The sequence below is a fragment of the Trichogramma pretiosum genome, unplaced genomic scaffold (assembly GCF_000599845.2).
Source record: "Trichogramma pretiosum strain Unisexual culture from Peru unplaced genomic scaffold, Tpre_2.0 scaffold19, whole genome shotgun sequence".
NCBI lineage: Eukaryota > Metazoa > Arthropoda > Insecta > Hymenoptera > Trichogrammatidae > Trichogramma > Trichogramma pretiosum.
This window is the reverse complement of record NW_019641707.1, coordinates 1,144,942-1,164,881: the sequence shown is the minus strand read 5'-3', so window position 1 is coordinate 1,164,881 and position 19,940 is coordinate 1,144,942. Positions and strand designations below refer to the sequence as shown.

The following is a 19,940-nucleotide window of genomic DNA, read 5'->3' as shown; positions in this document are numbered from 1 at the left end:
GTTTATTTGCAAACTCAAGCCTTTGATCGATGATTGGAGAGACGAACTTCCAGATCTCCGGGACATTTTTCAACGAGAAGAAATCGAGCGTTTTCTCATGGATTCTGTGGAGTGCCTATATGATGGAGACCCGTTCATTAAATTCGTGGCTCGCAGCGGCTACAAAGACGAGCCCGAAGTTGACGAAGACGGCAAGCCACTGTTGCGTCGCACTACGCCGATACATCGTGGGGCTAGAAATATTCAAAATCGCGTCATCCCTGATCTTTTTGAAATATTCAACAGATTCGATGCGAATTACATCGACGAAACTGGATTAACACATTTTATTGTGGCCTGCAAGTTTGGCTGCCACGAAGCCGTCGAGAAATTCCTCGAGCTCGGACAAGATCCCAATTACATAATGGAAAAAACTGGCGATTCGCCACTACACTTGGCTCTGACGAAAGGACACGAGAAACTGGTGGAATTGCTGCTGAGCAGAGGCGCTAATCCCAATTTGGCTAACGAAGAAGGATTGACACCCCTCCACGTGATTTCCCAAAGAAACATCTTGAACAACTTGCTCGAGAGGTTCTTCGAGATATGCGACGAAAAGAATCAGTTAGTACGAATCGATGCCCAGGACAACTTGGGTGACTCACCATTGCACATGTCTCTGAGGCACGGCAACACGAAGGTGACCGAAATGCTGCTGAAAAGAGGCGCCAATTCGAATTTGGCTAATAAGGAAGGATCGACTGCTCTGCACTTTATTGAAAAGAGAGGCCTGGATGATTTCACGATGAAATATTTTATCAAGATTAACGAAGATATCAATCAGAGGTTACTGGTCGACGCCCAGGACAAAAATGGTGACACGCCATTGCACTTGGCTGTGAGATACGGCAAAAATAAATCGATCGTGTCGCTACTGAGAAACGGCGCTAATGCAAATGTGGCCAATGCAGAGGGATTGACTCCTTTGCATATGATTTGCATGAAAGACTTTTTCGAGACCGTTTTGGGGGACATATTTTTCAAGACCTGCGACGAAATGAAGCAGAAGGTGCAGGTCAATGCACGGGACAACAAGGGCCAAACACCACTGCAATTAGCTGTGGCAAGATTCAAGGCACCTGTAGTCGATGCAATCTTGAATCATGACGCTGATCTGTCGAGCTTCGTTTTTCCCACTGAGGGTTATTTTGACAAGAGATTGTCAAGAAATTCGTCTAAATGGAGTCAGGATTTTAAATTGAGTGTAGCGTCTAACGCCCTGGCCATTGTCGAACATCTCGAGAAAAGAGGATACGAATTGTACCGAGACGACGCTTTGATGATCATGAAATTTTTAGCGAATTTCGGATTGTTCGAGACTTCAGCGAGACTCGCGAAAAACCACCAAGAAGCGGCAAAGAAAGTGAGGTTTGATACGAGTTTGTCGCTCTACGACCTGACGAAGTTGGGACCCAAAAAGGCGAAAAAACTGGTCGTACGTTTAGACTGCAAACAGTTGGTTAAAAAGGTGCGCGAGCTACACTATGATTCAGATGATGCTTGTGCTGCTAAACTGTGCGACGTACTAATGAGAGGATTTCTCCTGGACTGGGCACTGGATTCTTTCGTGGAGCTAATTCACTTCCGATTGCCGATTCTCTGCTGCGATATGATCATCGAGCAATTGGGGAACCAGGATTTATATCACATTTGCTTGGGGGCTGCAGGTCGAAGCTCATGACATTATTTACAGTATCTTTGATGTCTGGTGTTCAATGTAAAAAACTTTCTCTATCATTCAAATAAAGACATTTAAAAAGTGAGCTTGGATTTTTATATTGATAAGCACCCAAAAATATCTTAAATTATGTCTTCAAAATATAAATATCGAAAAAAATAATACCATAACGCTAAATAAAATAATATGTTAGACGAGTTTTTGGCCGATACTTTTTTGATGAAAAAAAAAGAAATGAATGAATGTTTGATATCAAATTTCAATAAAGGCAAGCAATTTTTACACTTTCGCCCTAACTTTTTGGAGCATATAACCGTCCAGGTTACTCGATAAGATGAGGGCATAAACCGACTTGAAAAAAAATTTTAGAGGATTTATTCGATATTTTTTCGCGTAAACTGATGTCATCTGTCGGAGTTTGTTGCGAAGTACTTGGTTTTTGAAGACCAAATAAATTCCTCAAAGATATCGTCGCCAATTTTTAATTTTAAGCCGATTCAAATATCTATGTGGGTCAAAATAATACTTTTTTACAAAACCGTGCGCACGTATGTCACCGATCTTGACGCGCTTGTGGTATGTTATGGTACATGGTAAAAAGGTCCCAAAAACAAAATTTTAGACCCCCTCCCCCCTCCTACCCCCCACTTCCGGTATAAACGTCCATTTTCGATCAAAAATACTTTTCAACAATCCAAACAACCTTGAATTTTTTCAGATTTTTTGAGTGCTTCAGGCCTTCAGAAAAAATTATTGAAAATTTCAAAAATCAAGATATGGCGGTATGAGCCGATGAAGTCAACGAAAATTTTTTCAGTTTTTTATCGCATTAAAAAATATTATCTCAATTTTTTTCAGATTTTTTCAGATGACCTAACGCACCTTTTGAAGCAAAAAACCGCTTTTTTTAACGAAAATAATTTTTTTAGAGCGATACGGAGCCTCGAAAAATCTGAAAAAAATTTTTTCTTGTTTTTCTCATCAAAATACATTATCTCAAATTTTTTCAGATTTTTTAATTGAAGGCGATAGCTTCTAGGGCCGAAAAATGCTTTTTTTAACAAAAAACGGTTCCTAGAACCCGATGCTTCCGGTAAAAAAATTTGAAAATATTTTTTTTGATTCCTTGTCAAATTTTAATAAATTTTGACCGGTTCAAAAGTTCGATTGAAGCTTTCTAGCTCATTCTAGAGCAGGACAAAGATTATAGTCCAATCAATAAAGGTTTTGAAAAAAAAAAATTCGCAACCAGAATTTTACGACGGATTCTTATTCTGGGTACCCTAAACAACTAATTTTCATAAAATGCCACTGTTTTTTGTTCCTGCGTTTTTGTTTATAAGCCTTTAAAAATGCAAAAAAGCATATTAAATTTTTTAACTCGTAAAGTATAAGTTTTACGATAAAATGTTTCAAACAAAAGTTGTAGGCATTTTCAAGACCTTTATTCTGGTATTTTTTTCATATTTTTTCGTCCATTTGTTTATTCTCTAGGTCGAAAAAACCTCTAAAAGTGGCCGTTTTTACAATTGTTTATAATTATTTATTAAAACGTGCTACGGCAATGAAATCTTGAGAAAATGTAGCCCTCGTTACGCAGAATCCAATGCATTTTTCAAAATCTCGCTAAGTGCATTATTTATCGAGATATTGCATTTGTTTATTAAAAAACACTCCCCTAGTGATTGTTAAATAACTTTGAGTTGGCTCAACGTACGAAGACCAGACACAGCGCAAATTAAAGGTAGAGACCTCCCAGTCAATTTGCAACAATAAAAACAATAATTTTTTCATAAAGACATGAAAAATAAACACCAGATATAAATGTGTACGAAAATTCTTATAAACAAATTGACTTATCTGCCGAACCAGAAGTCGTAAGTCAAATCGAATTTCGGCATCTTGTTCCTTGCATTTTTACGCAAATTTTAAAAAAAAATTGACCTCTTTAACTATATTGGAAACGAAGTTAGGCTTTTTTTTTTAAAAAATCACCACGCCTTTGTTTATAAACATTAAAAGCTGAAATTTGGTATACATTCGAACGAAATGTTGAACTTTTATATGTAAACGAATGCAACTATCAATCACCGTTATTTTTGCAACGATAATATTATTAACTAACAAAACATTCTGACTCTGTCATACACTCGNGAAAAAAAAAATACAAAAAAAAAAAGATGAAAAAGACAAAAAAAAAAAAATTGAACACTAGGTACTCACGGCTGGAGAAAAACTCCTTTTGCTCTGAAATTGACAATTTTTCGAATTCGATAATATTCATTATTCATATTTTACTTTTGGGACTGTCGAAGGTTTTTTTTGAATTTTACTTTACACAACACAAGATTATACTTTTACCATCATTTTGTCAACTATAGTTAGGATACATCAAGATCTCAAAATTTTTTTGGATCACATAGAAGTTTGAATATTGAAAAAACACGAAATTGAAAAATGTATTATAATAATAATAAGTAAAAATTTGAATAATAAATGTCGTGAATTCATGGTCTGAGATAATGAGCCTTGGGAGTTTTTGTATAATTTATCTTGAAAAGTAAAAAGATTTGTATCTTCATTGTTACGGCTAGCCGAAGTTTGATCGAGATTTAATCAAACTTCAATTTTCAAATCCCTCAAAGAACAATCAGCACGAATTTTTCACAAACCTCTATGTACTTAGGTACTAAGGTCTTATCTAAAAAAGTTGGCATTCGACAAAAAGGATGGGCACGAATCGTTTGAATCGGTGGATCTTGAAGAGTCTTTTTACGTTGACGAGGAGTTTGCGAGTAGAGCCAAAAAGACTATGATAATTCCGAGTCTGTTGCTCTACGATCTGGTCCAATTACCACCCGGAAGAGGCGGAAAAACGAGTCACCTATAAGAACTACTTGGAGTTTGCGTGCTCGGGAAAATTTTTTAATTGGCTCATACAAATCAGTGATTTTTCTTGTGCAGCACATCTGTGCGAGCTAGTAGCGCGACGATTTTTCAGTCGTTGGGCACTGGACCCTTTCTGGGAGTTAATTCACAAGAGGCTGCCACTTGAAATTTGTGAAATGATCCTGGGTCAGCTAAGAGTCAACGATTTATGCAACATTCTTTTGGCTGCGGCAGGACCCAGTTCGTGATGTCGATGAGAGTATTTTCAGTCTTTATTTATGAATTGTTATCCGCTGTTGTAAATTTTCTATATGAATCAAATAAATAAATTTTAAAAAATCAGTTTCGATTTTTAATTGATAAGCTCACAATAATTTGAAATAAAAGATTTTAAACTATGTATTAATTACCTCAGCTGATTCTCAATGAAGTAAACACCATTTTTTCTGCAAATATGAAAAAATTGTTATTTCAAGGGGTAAACCCGACAAACTCGAGGTTGACAACAAGACTGAAAAAGCCTTAAAAACACCATTCACAATAGGTATAGGTGTTAACTATGTCCAATACTTTTTTGGCAACTTTTAGTTATTTAACCACGTTCTTTCGGCATCATTCATAGTTTCAGTTTTTAAGATCTCGTTTTTAAACTTCAAAAAGCTATCGATACCGGTTCCCCCATAATTTTCCGAGATTTTTAACCCGACTTTATTTTCTTAAAGACTTAAACTTTAAGAGTCGCCAATTCGCCATGACGTAAAGCGATTTCGAAAATTTTTTCAATGCGAACCACCCTACTATAAGTGCAGAGCACTCTACGTGGTCGCAACGATACGAGCTGAAGGAAGATGACGTCTCGACGATCAAAAATTTTTTCCACAAGTTCAAAATGTTCGAGAAATCAGAGGATCTTAAAAAATACTTGCGCTACGAACATTTTAGAAAAAAATTGAACAAAATTACGGTAAGAGACGAGAATCGGGCCCTCCCACTCTCTAAGGTAATGCAGTTATCACCTGAAGAGGCAGAAACCTTATTCATTACATAAATTACTATAATTTAGCCTACGCCAAAGGTAAAATTTACAATTATGGAGGTCAACACTTTTTAATTATACCTGGTGGTTAGGGCAGTCCACTTTTTCCAAAAAAATTGTATCTCGGGGGATCCATCGGAATCAGAAAGTTTCAGGTTTAAAATGAATTTTCCCGTAAAAATTCAATAATTCTGAGCTAACTCTTTTCATTAAAAAACCAGCGAAGCAGAATTTAAGCTAAAAACATGCATCCTACAAAAACAGATGTATCTCAGCGAATCTTGCGAATTTTTTAAATCGGTAAACGGTGTTGGAAAGGTGAGAAAAAAACCTATCAGATAATTGCATGCAATTTTTTTCATGAGTGATTATACTCGGCCATTTTCTTGACGAAACGAATATATTTTTTTTGATGTTTTCATTTCTTTAATATCGTTTTTTGGGATAAAGTTGTATTTTTCTGCATTAAAATAATTTTAAAGTGTATACTCATATATACCATTGGATTTGTCATAAAAAATCCTAAATTTTGGTGGTGTCAAAAATATTTCTAGATTTTTTCTGTTCATTTGCCGCTCGCTCGAAAATGAACTTTGCGGAATTTGCGAAAAAGAACGATCGAAAAAGTGTATTTTTTTGAATGAAATTGTGCTCCTAGATCATAACTGACTACGGCATTCGATTCTGCAGACAAAAACACGTAAGAAAATGTATTGTCAAGATTACGACACCATCTAAAATCATTTTTTTGAGTTCTAGTTTACGGGAAAATTCATTTTAAACCTCAAACTTTCTGATTTCGATGGATCCCCCGAAATACAAAAAATTTTTGAAAAAGTGGATCATCCTACTGGTGGTGTTATCTGTGATTTACATCATTATAAAATTAATGTTGATATATAGAACCAAGGTCTTTGATTTTAAAGATTTGTACATTTTTTATTAAATAATTTTTTTCTCTCAAATATACTTTAAATAAACACTGTGCAATAGATCTCATTCGTGAGATTACTGTTTATTACATTTAATAATATTAAAAAAATACGAATTCGTGCGTTAGCAATATTGTACTCTTTAGAAATAAATTTAAAAAATGTCCTCGTTCAAATTAAAAACAGTCATAAATTTATCCACTGTCAAATTCTTAAATTTTAGGCAGTCGAAGTTGACACGGCAGGGCAGCCCCGCGTGTGAAATAATAATACATGAAAAGAAAGAACAGCTGCAAGCGAGGGCCACATCGAATCGTGCAAGTACGAACACGAAATATAACGATTCATATTTCATACTACGTGTGTCCGAGATGAACACGTATCTGCGCCTGGACGCTGCTAGCACTCGCAGACTTACTCGCGTTCTAGGTATACTCTTCTTCTGGCGTGCGCGCGCGATCGACAAAGTTTCGCGCCAAAACTAGGTGGCGCGAGATCCACCGAGCCAAGGAAATATAGGGATTTTCTTCGACACTGTATGTGCCTATGGCTCTATATACAGTATACTGTTGTGTATACATACTCAATATATACACACACGTTTGGCAGTTGGTTCGGATAATACCCCGCGCATCTATATAGCACAGTTTACGCTCACGCCTCGGTGCGAATTACATTTGCAGTCGTCGTCTTTATTGCTGTCGAACGTTGCTTGCAACTCGAACAATTATTACGCGTAGATATTTTCTTCTTTTTTTTTACTCGACGGAGTTGCATATAAACTCCTGTGTGTGTATTGTACAACTACTCGACGTCGCCTCGTTTTATCGATCGAATTTGAATCGCAGAAGAATAGAGAGAGCTCCGTGTCACACTGTCACACACATAGGTCTTTCTCTCTCTAGAGCACTTTATTGCAGCAGCGTCGTGTAAATAGTAGTGCTCCTCTCTCGCTGATATTGAACGCGCAACGGACTTTGAGGTTAAAGCTACGAGACCGTTGCCGACGACGACGACGACGATACAACTCCGAGAGGAATAATTCGATTGATCGTGCCTCGTTCTAGAACGATTAGAAAGACATCTATTTATTCGTCGAGTGGCGACGATCATCTCGTTTCATTGACACTCTTTCTCTGCGTACATACGAGCGAGTGACTGTTTTATCTTTGGGCAGGATCATCCCCAAGAGTTAACACCACTTTCCTCTCCACCGAAAGTCTTTAACGAGAAGTCCTGATCACAATGAGTGAACAAAATCAAGAGATGCCTCCTCCTCAAGCCGAGGTACGTTCGTTCGTTCGTCGTTCATGCATTGATTGATCCTCTGCGCATTGCTCATTGTTTACATTCTATTTAATTCTTTTCAGCTCTCGGCCAATGACCTTGAAAAATTGGAGGAAGCAAAGTTGAAAGCTAAATTTCCTGCTGTTGCTGGTCGACCCATCAGTGGGCACTCTGCTTTTCTACAGAAAAGGCTAGCGAAAGGAGTAAGTTGATTTTCTGAGAGCTTGCGCTAGTGCTAATGATATAATTGTGCATCTAGCGTACGCCGATGTCACATGACTATGCAATAGCTTGCAAACTGAATATGCAAATCAAGCTCTGCGATTAGGATGAGTTGATAATTTGCTTCTTTTCTATTTTTCTTTAGCAAAAATTTTTTGATTCTGGAGATTATCAAATGGCTAAACAAAAACAAGCGGCGAAACCCAAGCCAACTGGAGTTCTGCCAACTGGTGATGCCATACCAACACCTGAAACTGTGCCACAGCGTAAAACTTCCATCATTCAACAAAAATTTAATACATCAACGAGTACCTCATAAGCATTATGTTTGAATTTTTTGTGCCATTGGATGGTGTGTGTGCATGCATTGTTCAAACAGAAAACACGTCCAAATCGTTATAGTCTGGGTGCCTGTTGTGAGAATCAAGTTAAATGTGATGTGCTTTGTTGATTCCCAATAATTTACCTTCTGATAGTAGACATTATAAAGTTTTCTAGTTAATAATTCTTTTCTAAGTACAACTTCAGCTTGCAAAAAGTTTCTTTTTATTTGTCTATTTTAAATAACGATCAAAAATCTTTGAAATTAGAATGTAGATTTTTAAAACTACCAGTGCTTGGTTATAAGCATTTAAACATAAATCATAAATGAACTTGTGTTATAACAGGGAACAAACAAAAATATTAAAACTGAGTAAGTGTTAGTTTATTACATGTTAGCCTTTAAAAAGCAATCAAATTGTGAGAATAAATTTCAAAATAATAGTTGAAAATGTCAAAGATCAGCCACTGAAATATGTTACGAATTTGTAACTCATAACACTGTTACTAATGCTGTACAAGATTATTACATGTGCATTTTTTAAAAATTTCTGTGATGTGCTTAGGGAATCTATTTTCATATAAGGAATTCATACTGTAAAATATCAATTTCAAGTATTAAGTAATTATAAAATGAATCACATTTGGTTATTGTAAACTACACTTAGTAATACACTTATGTTCAAATAATTGATTTGTTATTTTTCTCAACCTTACCAACAACTCTGAGAAACTCCTGAAATAATGACCCATGTTTTGTAAATAATTATGTATTTTATTTAACGAGATCAAAGTATAAGAAAAAATACAGCGAAAATAATCCATCTTAATCCGTTGTTTAGTAATGTTAAAAAAAAATACTAATGACAATTAAGACTGACGAACTGAAGTTTTATTAATATATTTTGTATAACTAAGTACACTCTATCAACTTTGCACCTTTAATTTTATCAATTAATTTATTTAATAGTGAATGTAAATTTGGTTACTAACTAAATAGTATCTCTAGGAAAAGAGAAAATAATCAATATCCGCAAACTATCTTACATGACTATTTATTATGCACGTTCTAATTATAATTTTATTAACCAATTAAGACAATCAGTCTTAAAATATTTTACAATAAACTGCTTAAAAAGCTTGTTTTATTACCATTCTTCAGATATTATTTGCAATATTATTTGGATAAATTGTATAATTTAAATGTAACATACACCTGAAGTAAAAAAGAATCTATATTATGATCATTAATCATAAGTATTATATTTTTAAAAAAACTGAACGTGTCAAAGTTCTTTCACTCGCGCTATTATAACATTTGTAAAAAGGCACTTTGATTATTTTTATTCACAATATGTACACTAACATCGTCATAATTATTCCTTATAAACACCAAAACATACATTGCAAAATTAGTGCGTTAAAGGTGTGATTAAATTTTAATAAATATAGAAATATACAACGATAATTACAACAATTTCTTTTAAAAGCTTTCTACAGAACTAATTCTGCGATAGAAAATTAAATGCTCAGTTAAAGTAGAAACTGAAAATAACTAACGAAAACTTGGCTTTCTTTTTGATAAATTATTATCAAATGCCTAGCTGGTTGATTTTTGAAAACAAAAAATCAAGAAATTCAAATAATCCGATTAATTGTGATTATTTCTTTTTTTACAAATTGCCACATTGTCTAAATACTTTTTATAATTAGTAGAAAAACACCGATCGATAAATTTTTTTCGTGCAATATGTACGTTCACCGCGACGAAGGTAACTATTACAATTAAAAGTTTTGCTTATACATTTGATGTAAATAATCATTATAGTTATTTCATCTTCTCAGGCTGATACATAGTTCGGTGCGCGACGCGTGCGGCGTGTCTCTTTTATCTCGGTAAAAAATAGTTTTTATCGCACAATTAGAAGACCACCTTTTTTTGTCTTTGTTATAGCCTGGACTACAGGAAACAAGTCTCTCTCACTTTATACCCTATACAATTAAGCAGCGCACAAATCGGCGACTGCGCTCGATGAATTAGTTAAAAATCCTCTCTCAACAACCAACAACAACAAAGATTTGACTACTACAAGCCGCGACGCGACTAAGAAGAAGAAGAAGTCGCTCGCTACAGAGTTTTAGGCAGTACTCTTCTCCTGGTACATCTCCTCTATCACATTGGCGTACATCTTGAGGACGACGTTGCGCTTGAGCTTCAACGTCGGTCCCAGTTCTCCGGTTGGCACGGAAAAGTCATGGGGTAGTATGCGGAACTTTTGAACTCGTTGCGCGTTGCTTATCGCCTTCTCGTTCGCCCGCGTGATCGCCTCCGTTATCGCTTTGTGTATCTGTGAAAAAAAACGTTTGTATATTTCAGATAAGATGAAATGCCTCGTTTCACTCGTGAGTTTCATTCTTTTTCACGCAACTCACCAATGGGTCTTGGGTCTTTATAACTTCGGAGACAGTTTTGGCTTGGCTACCCAATGATTTTGCCCATTTCTGCACTTCGGGCAAGAGTTTGTCCAGTGGTTCGCCGCTTTCGATGTCCATTTCAGTCTGAATAAAAACACAAGAAAAAATATCGTTGAAAAGCTCGGCTCAATAATCGTCGCGCTCACACTCGTCATCCTTTACCTTTAACGTCACCAACATGGTCAGGTACTTTCTTCGGTCTCCGATGAGCATGGCGTTGCTCAGCGCGGGACACTCCTTTTTCACCAGCTGCTCGATGTGCACCGGCGCTATGTTCTCGCCGCCGGCGGTGATCACCAGCTCCTTGATCCTGCCGGTGACGTACAGCAAGTTCTTCTCGTCCATCTTGCCGAGATCGCCGGTGTGCAGCCAGTTGTTCTCGTCCTTGGCCTCGCGCGTCTTCTCCGGATCGTTGAGGTAGCCCATGAACACGTGGCGGCCGGCCATGCATATCTCGCCCTCGCCCTGGCTGTCCATGTTGTCGAGCTTGGTCGTGAAGCCGGGCAGGGCGTGGCCCACGCTGCCCAGCCGGAAGTTGTCGATGCTGCAGAGGGTGTGGGCGCCGGCGCACTCGGACATGCCGTAGACGTCGACGATGACGATGTCCAGGCTCATGAAGTACTTCTTGACCTCGGTGCTGAGCGGCGCCGCCGCCGTGCCGAACAGGTGGCACCTGTCCAGGCCCAGGGCCGCCTTGACCTTGTCGAAGACCAGCCACTTGGCGATGAGATAGCCCCAGGACTTGTAGTCGACGCCGTTCATGCGCTGCTGGTTGTAGTGCAGACCCTGGGCCTTGGCCCAGTTGGCGATCCAGGTCTTGATGGGGCCGTTGCTGCGCGCCACCGCCTGCATCTTCTCGTAGATCTTCTCCCAGACGCGCGGCACTCCGAGGAAGGCGGTGGGTCTCGCCGACACCAGAGTGTCCAGCAGACTGCCCTTGAGGGCGTTCTTGTCGGCGAAGTGCACGGTGCCGGCCATGAGCATGCACGTGAATATGTCGACGACCTGCGCCGCCACGTGCGACAGCGGCAGATAACTGATGGCCGTCTCGCGGCCCTCCTTGAGATCGATGCCCGACAGTATGGCCTTGGCGTTGGTCAGAACGTTGTCGTGGCTGATCATCACGGCTTTGGGATTGCCCACGGTTCCCGACTAAATTTCAATGGAATTAGTTAGTTTCATTGATTAATAGATGTTGCATTTGAGAAACTCACCGTGTAGACTAGAGTGCAGCACTCGTTGACGCCGATCGTCTTCAGTACGGCTTCCAACTTGTCTTCGGACTGTTGCCTGCCCAATTCCAGTAGATCCTCCCACTGCAAAAAAAATTGCACAAATTCGTTGAGTAAAAAATATCGGAGCTCTGGCTGGAATACGTTTATATATAGACGAAATACTCACGCTGAGCACGTCCTTGTGCTGGGGCACACCCTCGAACTGGACGATGGCCTTGAGCTTGGGCAGCTGCGCCCTGATCTGCAGTATCTTCTGCAGCTGCTTGTCGTCTTCGACGACGATGATGTTGGCGCGGCTGCTCTCGGCGCAGTACTGGCAGGCCTCGGGCGAGTTGGTCGTGTAGATGCCGGCGGCGAAGCCGCCCGCGTAGATCGCCGCGATGTCCGAGATGAACCACTGGGGCGTGTTGAAGCCCAGTATGCAGACGCTGTGGTGGCGCTCCAGGCCCAGATGCAGGAAGGCCTTGGCCACCTGCCTCACCTGCTGCTCGTACTCGCGGTAGGTGTAGGTGGTGCGCTTGCCCGTGGCGTCGGGCCGCGACACCAGTGCCGGATGGTCGGGGTGGCGGGCGGCCGTGCGAGCGAGCAGGCCCGGCACCGAGATCGGCTTGAAGTCGTCTTGGTCGATGCTGCCGTCGAGCTTGAGGCGGACTCGGCCGCTGGCCTCGCACGTCGTGTCGACATCCGAGCTGAGGATTTGGTCGGGACCTGTGTAAGAGTAGCGGTGTATAAATAAAAATTATTATCGAATCGTAACGATGATGATAATAATTCGCGAGAACGATATGTCACAAGACGCGTGTGTAATTTATTATTACGCACTATCTCTTGCATTGCGTATACGCATATGGCTTCTCTTTCAAGATTTTATTAATAGAAACGTCAAAAAAAAAATAATAACTCACCGTCTAAGCCGGTCGCGCTGGCGACTGCGTATCTCGGAGTCGTCCGATTATTGACGATGGCCTGTAACAAAGACGAACGCAAAACCATCAATGCGGTTAAAACGATAAAAGCGCAAAAGCAAAAATCTAAGCGAAGCAAGAATCGTACTTTATCTCTGGCGCCGCCGTTGCCGAATCCATTGGTCTGCACGCCGTTGACGAGGAGAGGTTGCACCGCGGCCATATCTGGAAGAAAAAAGAGAGATAAGAATCGGTTCATTGAGGCCCCTTCATTGGTATGCCCCAAACGTCAACACGCAGCTAAACAAAAATCCTTGTCCTCGTATACGTAATTCGTAATGCAAGCGCACGCGGATTGAGTCACGTCGGGCTGCGAACGACGGTCTCTTGATATTTAGATAGAAATTCCAAAAAAGAGAATGACATATACACACAGGTGGTGGGGGCGATAATGTAATATAAGGTAGCGACCCAAGATAATTGAAATGAAAAAAAGGGGTCGAAAAGAAATTTGAGGGGATGGAGGCCTACGACGACGACGACGACGACGACGACTGTCAACGCCGCCACTATACATACGTACATTCGTGCCATGCACACGATTATCGAGCGATATGCGTCACACCGCCCAGTTAGTAGAAAATATGGTGTTCGGCATATTATATGTCATTATATCGGTGCCCTCATCGTCACCCTCCCTAAAAGCTGCGTTAATATAAGATTTCGTGCTTGTTTTTTACAGCACTATATCTCTGTCTATCCTCGCACACGTGTTTTGCGTGCAGTCGGGCTACCTACTTACGCCACGCGAGCTGCACGCGCTGCTGGTGTGTATGTGCGTACGATTATGCATGCTATGCTGTTATACCTTGAGCAGTGCCAAAGTCCTCGAGACTGCCATGATTCCAAATGCTGCGTATTATCTTGTAAACGTAGCCCAGCATCGTCGTCGTTCACCACCCTCGCGCGGGCGTCACGCAATTCAACAACACACACCAACGCGCACTACTTCCCTAGGCTCCTCTTTTAAAGCCGTCTGGGTCACGATTGCGGAGGATTACAACGAGTTTATCCTTTTACTCGGCTCGAACTCGAGCGCGTATATAACGACACGACACACGCCTAGGCTGCTGCTGCTGCTGCTGCACTACTATTAACAACTATATGTATGCTACTATACGTCCGCACGCGTTCTCGTTTTTGCGTGCACTTCTCTCTTTCGCGTTTTCTTCTCTCTCCTGTTTTTTTTTCAAGGTTCCCGTGCAGCAGCGTTACATTATATCGATACACGCGCGGGCGAACGTATTTTACAAACGCACAGCAGCAGCAGGCGATTCGATGGACTAATTATTATATGCGGTACAGATTCTCGATGAAATCCTCGACGAGTAGTATATCGTGTACTACGGAGTCGGTGGCGAGTGCGAGAGGGGTCGTGTGCACACACACACACACACACACACGCACAGACAGTCGCAGAGCCGCCCTATAAGGACGTTATACATCTACCTACATGTGTCTGTGCGCGTGACGTAGTATTACTGGCGCGGCCCTCGTATCGTACGAGATGCAGGGGTAGTAGAGAGACTTCGAGTACGGTCTCGAGGAAGGGAGCCCGAGTTCGTCGAGATACAGTTATAGTGCGCGGCCTGATTCACCCCAGCGGTCACCCCCACCCCCGTCCAGGTACAACGCCTCTACCCCTCGGACGCGTCCCGAATCGATAGCGGGGCGCACATCAGGCCACTTTCGGCGGGACGTTCGAATTGCACTTGCACAGGCGGCTGGTCTGCGCGCGCCCTTCGCGACATGCGACGACGACGACCCTCGGCAATTTTCGCGCGGGAACTTTGAATCGCGCGAGTTCGGCGGCACCTGTCTCTCCGTTGAATGCACGCATTAGAGATGCAAGCCCGAGTCAAAAGTCACGGCGCTTGACTGAAAATCATCGATTATTTTTTGAATACATGAATTTTCTTTGTCTCGCGTATAAATTTTCTCTCTCTCTTTTTTTGTTGTTGCTCGAAATCGTTAGAATGATAATTTTCTTTTTGCGTATACGTACTGCTCGTAAAAAACAAAAGAATCCAGCAGGAAAAAATATCCGCATGAATAAAAATGTGATTCGTCGTAGCCACTACTACTACTGCTGCTCGCGCTAGGATTTCCACGAATGCGTGTGTGTGCGTGCATATGCGACTGCTTGTTTCGCATTAGTAAGCGCAAAAGTAGCGGCAACAGTAAAATTTTCCAGCAACCACTACTACTGCTGCTATACCACGATATCTGCCGCGCACCTGCGATATTGCGTTCTTATGTAGTCGGCCTCACGATGATGTGTATACTAGTCGATTTGCCAACGACAATTTTTTCTTTCTTTCTTTTTCTCTTTATTTCGCGCCCGCTTGCAGCAGCAGCAACAGCAGTTCTCTCTCTCTCTCCGTGTATCAAAGCGGTGCAGTGGTGCGCTCCTTTATAAATAGCCCAACTTCTCTATCCCAGTCAACCTATGCCATACAAGCGCCGTGCGTTGCTCGAAGCTAGCTGCACTCGAGTAAACTTTTGCTTTGCATTATAATACCTGCGAGGAGGATCGATGCGTATGGTATTTTAAGCGGCAGATTTCGCTCGTTCGTTCGTTGCGAAAAACTTGTACGAGGCGATATTATCGCGTGACTCGTATAAAAATTTGCGTATCTCCTTGGGGATCGTTTTTATACTTGAGCGCATCGACTCGTTATCGCAATTGAACTATAAATATATATAGTATAGTACATAGTGTTTTAATGCGAGCCGCCACCACCGTCAAGCAAAGAGATTATGAGCAAAGAGGACGGTATATAATTAATTAATGATGTGTGATGATACCGTCGCGCACACACATGAGATTATGTGAGAAAGAAAAAAAAAAGAAAAAGCAAATATGTAAACATGCGCGAATTAATGAATTTCAGCCGCGTACACAGAGTCCCCCGAAACCTTATTCCGATTGCGTCGTCGTCGTCGCGGATTTGAATTAACCGATACAATGTGTGTGTGCGCGTGTGTCGGTGTATATAGCCTTTACGTAACGTCGAGCTCGAGCGCGAGACGACGTCGATCGAGCCTAGACCACCGACTCTATACTACCACTGAAAAACGTATTTTTAGAGACATTTTAATAAATAACAAAAAGAACAAAAAAAGAAAAATAGCCGAGAAAATTACATACGAAATCACGCGATAATTAACATACATACGCGCTCATATACAGAGAGAGAGAGAGAGAGACTAGCGTGAGAAAATCCGCTATGTCATCGCGTTATTTAATCGGACGTCTGTCTACTTTATATCTGAGATGCAATGCACGAGCATATATCGACGACTGCGGGGCTTTGGTTTTTTTTAATATATCTACTAAAATCGGCGAAAAAAACAACGAGATACGACGAGACGTCAGATTTTCCTGGACGGAAAATATACACATAAAAAACGTGATTTATCGTTATATAGTTACTTCTGTTTTATCCGGTTCGTACAATCGTGTATTATTCCGGAGTATAATTGTATGAAAAATTGGAAAAGATGGAGCCCCGCCGATCGGTGCGGGTGACGATCCGAGAGAGAGAGAGGCAGAGCCATATAGTCAGGTTGTTTTTTTACGTAAGAGTAGAAGAGAGGAAAAAAAGAGCAGCACGGATTTGAAATTTTCGCGTTACTTAGGCCGCGTATCCAGCGTGTAATTGCGCGCACACGCGATGCACACGAGCATCGTCGAAGCCGTGAAAAAAAAAAAAAAAAACATGTGTGTATACTCGTGTGAGCAACGACGAGAAGTGCAGCATAGCCGCTCGGGCGCGCGCGCCACGGGCACGATGTGTGATAAGCGTGTTAGTGGGGCAAGTGCATGGGTGTTTTGCAGTGTATATAGTACAGTAGTAGCGCGAAGAGAGAAAAAGAGAAAAGAGACGATCGCGAGGTAGTATAAACTGTTACACGCGCGCATGACGCGCGAGGCGCACACGGCCACCTGAGCAGTCGTCGTCGGCGCCGTCGCGATGTGTATAAGGTATATATATAAAACGCGCGAGTCAACAATCTTTCGCCGTCGCATTATGTAGCTGCAAATATGTGCACGTATATACAAAGTCCGAGAGAGACTTCCGCGCGCGGCTTTCGATCGGAGTCGTCGTCGTCTTTTTTTGCATGCCGAATGGCATTATATTATTACGGAGTCGAATGCATTCGTCGAAGCATAAAAGACACGATGACATTCGCACGATGGGGATACACCGCAAAGAATCGACTTGTTTGGATTATAATATTATAGAGACATTATGTACCGGGGTTGGCTAATTGCGATATAAAGACAAAGTCGTGGTCGTTCTCGACTGCACTCGTCTCTCTCTCGTTCGCGAACAAACGTACGTGTATTATATATAGTAATTTGTCTAAATTTAGCCGAGTGTGTGCGCTGCACATGCTTAACGATTTTCTTTCCCTTTTATCCATCGACCGCTAGGCGCCCAACGATTTTCTCTTCTCTTCTTCTTCTTCTCTACCCTTTCCCCTCGCGTGACTCTTTATTCTTTTCTTTTATTTTCTATCGACGCATTTGGATCATACGTTTGACCGACGAATAAAGAAAGCCCAGTAGCGGCATGCACAAAATTAAATAAATAACAAAAAACTGAGCAAAACAAGTCGCGACGGAGCATTTTTTTATTATTTTACTTCGAGTGCTACGCGCACTGCGATCGCGATTGCATGTTATTATCTAGTAGCTCGCGCGATCCCGCTCGAGCGATCGTACGATCGCGCCGAGCGCAATATAACGCGAAAAAAAATTTTCTCGATACGTGTGTATAAGTACGTACACGAGTGACAAAAAAAATAATTAAATCGAGTGCATTATAAACCACGGCCAAAGAGATAATCCACATCAGCGACGATCGCGCGCGTCACGCGGGACATGCAAAGCGAATTATCTGCGTGCATCGACTCTCTCGATAAGGAGCAATATAATAATATAAAATATTATAATCGATAAGCCGAAGGCAGAAAAATGTGTGTTTATTTTATTTCATTATACGAGTTGCACAAGTATCACTGGAAAGTTTGTGGACTCGAGGAGCGATGCGCTTTCGAACGATCGTACTCGCTACTATATACACACACGCGCGCCTTATACGAGAGCCGTATGTGAGAGCAATGAATGAAAGTTGAAACTCCAAAAAAGAAAGACAGAGAGAGAGAGAGAGCTGGAGGAGAGAAAGAGTGTATAAAAGAGAAGGAGGAGGAGGAGGTGTGCGCGCGAGAAACGCGTGTGTGTTTATATACGGATTCGCTGCTTCCCTTCTACGGGGTTATAACGCACTTATATATACACACATGCATGTGCAACTTCCGCGCCGGGCGTGCTAAAATAACCCCATACGTACATACACATTGGCGTCGTCGTCGTCGCGCCGCTATTAGTCATTCAATCGAGTATGAAATTTTTGCCATGTAAGTTGCATGCGGACGATGATGCCAGCGCGACACACGTAGCGTGTGTGTCGTAAGAAGCCATGTGGCCGAGAGACATCCTCGGATGTACACCGTGTATCATCATATTATAACCTGACGTGTCGCGATGTACTTGTATATACGTAGAATTAGAATTAGAGAGCCAAATCAAAGACTCACCTGTTGCAGCGGTTGTATTATCCGGAGTCCAGCGGCAACAGAAACAGCAGTCGTAAAAAACTTCCTAGGGTTCAAACTCAATACAAATAATAACGGAGCCGATGCACACCGTGGGAGAGCGACTTTCGGACGAGAATCGCGCGACCGTGACAATGGTAAATAACAAAAAAGCGGCCAAGATCAAGCAACAGCAGCAGCAGACGGCAGCGAGTCAAGTGTGAAAAAGGACTCGACTGTGCAACGCGCGCACGACAGAGAGAAAGATAAGTAGCGAGCGAGCTTCGAAAAGCGCTCGTACAAGACAAGGTGTACTGCGTGCTGCGAGCGGCGAGTCGCGACTGTTACAGTAACCGCTCGCTTCGGCTTTTCACTTGCTGCTGCCTGCCAGCCATGCCTTCCGATATATATGTTAGTGTGCGTTGTATTCGAGGCGCGCGCCAAAGAGAGAGAGAAACAGGCGGTGTTGTGGTGGCTCGACTCGCAGTGCTAATATACAACACAGAGTTGAGTCTGCTACAGCAGCATACCTATATCTTAACGCCACATGCGATGTTAGATATAGAATACGTAACTTCGGAGCATCAAAACATTACAGCCTCCACCATCGGTTGTGCCGTGTTTTTTTTATGATAATACGATTTTGTACGTGTTGTAGCGGATCTTCATGGTGACGACGTCGCTCTTGTATTCATATTATATATCTCATCCGCCTGTAATGTAACGAGATCGAGCCCGGAACTATAAGCACAGCACCAAACGCCGGCTTTTTACCGCTCGAGCCATCCTGTGCTGCTGCTCACGCCACTTGTACTGCTCATGCTGCGCCTGCCACCACTCCTATACTATATTATAAACTATACCCATATGTACGTCATTCCCATTGATGTGTGCGCGTATGTGTATTTCACGCGACTATTGCTATATGTATATTTACCGCTGGGATTGCATCGAAATTCCTGAAATTCTTCCGGGGCTACTATGGTATATACAGATCGTAGTTCGGAGTTTCACCGAATTCGTGCTACTTATAGTGTAGTAACGTAAGTGGCTGATCATCATCGTCATTCGTCATAGACATTTCATCATAGACGATTTACACACGCGACTTTGAAGATTTTCTACCTGTTGTATCATACAAGTGCTCGAACACCCGCGCTGTACGTAACGGGCCGCGTACAAAATACACAAATCTTTGTCGATCATTTTATAACGATGATGAAGTTTTTTTCATATGATGAGTCGGTGCAATTTTTG

At 41.6% G+C, this 19,940-nt stretch overlaps 2 protein-coding genes across 3 annotated transcripts; one reads left to right on the top strand and one right to left on the bottom strand.

Moving 5' to 3' along the window:
* Positions 1-7,163: 7,163 nt before the first annotated feature.
* On the top strand, positions 7,164-9,234 carry LOC106651934 (alpha-endosulfine). The gene is made up of 3 exons (XM_014370639.2): positions 7,164-7,861; positions 7,945-8,064; positions 8,229-9,234. Exons 1-3 carry the CDS (start codon positions 7,820-7,822, stop codon positions 8,400-8,402), a joined length of 336 nt encoding a protein of 111 aa, XP_014226125.1. The 5' UTR covers positions 7,164-7,819; the 3' UTR covers positions 8,403-9,234.
* Positions 9,235-10,078: 844 nt separating this feature from the next.
* On the bottom strand, positions 10,079-19,062 carry LOC106651919 (very long-chain-fatty-acid--CoA ligase bubblegum). Of its 2 annotated transcripts, none has more exons than XM_014370628.2 (8): positions 18,687-19,062; positions 13,168-13,244; positions 13,020-13,080; positions 12,281-12,822; positions 12,094-12,195; positions 11,042-12,031; positions 10,838-10,963; positions 10,079-10,752 (listed from the first exon to the last, which is right to left on the bottom strand). In XM_014370628.2, exons 2-8 carry the CDS (start codon positions 13,240-13,242, stop codon positions 10,543-10,545), a joined length of 2,106 nt encoding a protein of 701 aa, XP_014226114.1. In that variant the 5' UTR covers positions 13,243-13,244; positions 18,687-19,062; the 3' UTR covers positions 10,079-10,542. The 2 variants fall into 2 exon arrangements, with proteins under 2 accessions (XP_014226114.1, XP_014226106.1); XM_014370620.2 differs by lacking the exon at positions 18,687-19,062 and adding an exon at positions 13,888-14,643.
* Positions 19,063-19,940: the final 878 nt, after the last annotated feature.

Bases quoted from the DNA above. Each gene is read 5' to 3' on its own strand.
- LOC106651934 (XM_014370639.2), top strand. From the start codon at position 7,820: ATGAGTGAACAAAATCAAGAGATGCCTCCTCCTCAAGCCGAG. The intron at 7,862-7,944 runs GTACGTTCGTTC...AATTCTTTTCAG, and splicing joins TGCCTCCTCCTCAAGCCGAG to CTCTCGGCCAATGACCTTGA. The intron at 8,065-8,228 runs GTAAGTTGATTT...ATTTTTCTTTAG, and splicing joins AGAAAAGGCTAGCGAAAGGA to CAAAAATTTTTTGATTCTGG.
- LOC106651919 (XM_014370620.2), bottom strand. From the start codon at position 13,963: ATGCTGGGCTACGTTTACAAGATAATACGCAGCATTTGGAATCATGGC. The intron at 13,245-13,887 runs GTATAACAGCAT...TTTTTCTTCCAG, and splicing joins GGACTTTGGCACTGCTCAAG to ATATGGCCGCGGTGCAACCT. The intron at 13,081-13,167 runs GTACGATTCTTG...TCTTTGTTACAG, and splicing joins ACGGCGGCGCCAGAGATAAA to GCCATCGTCAATAATCGGAC.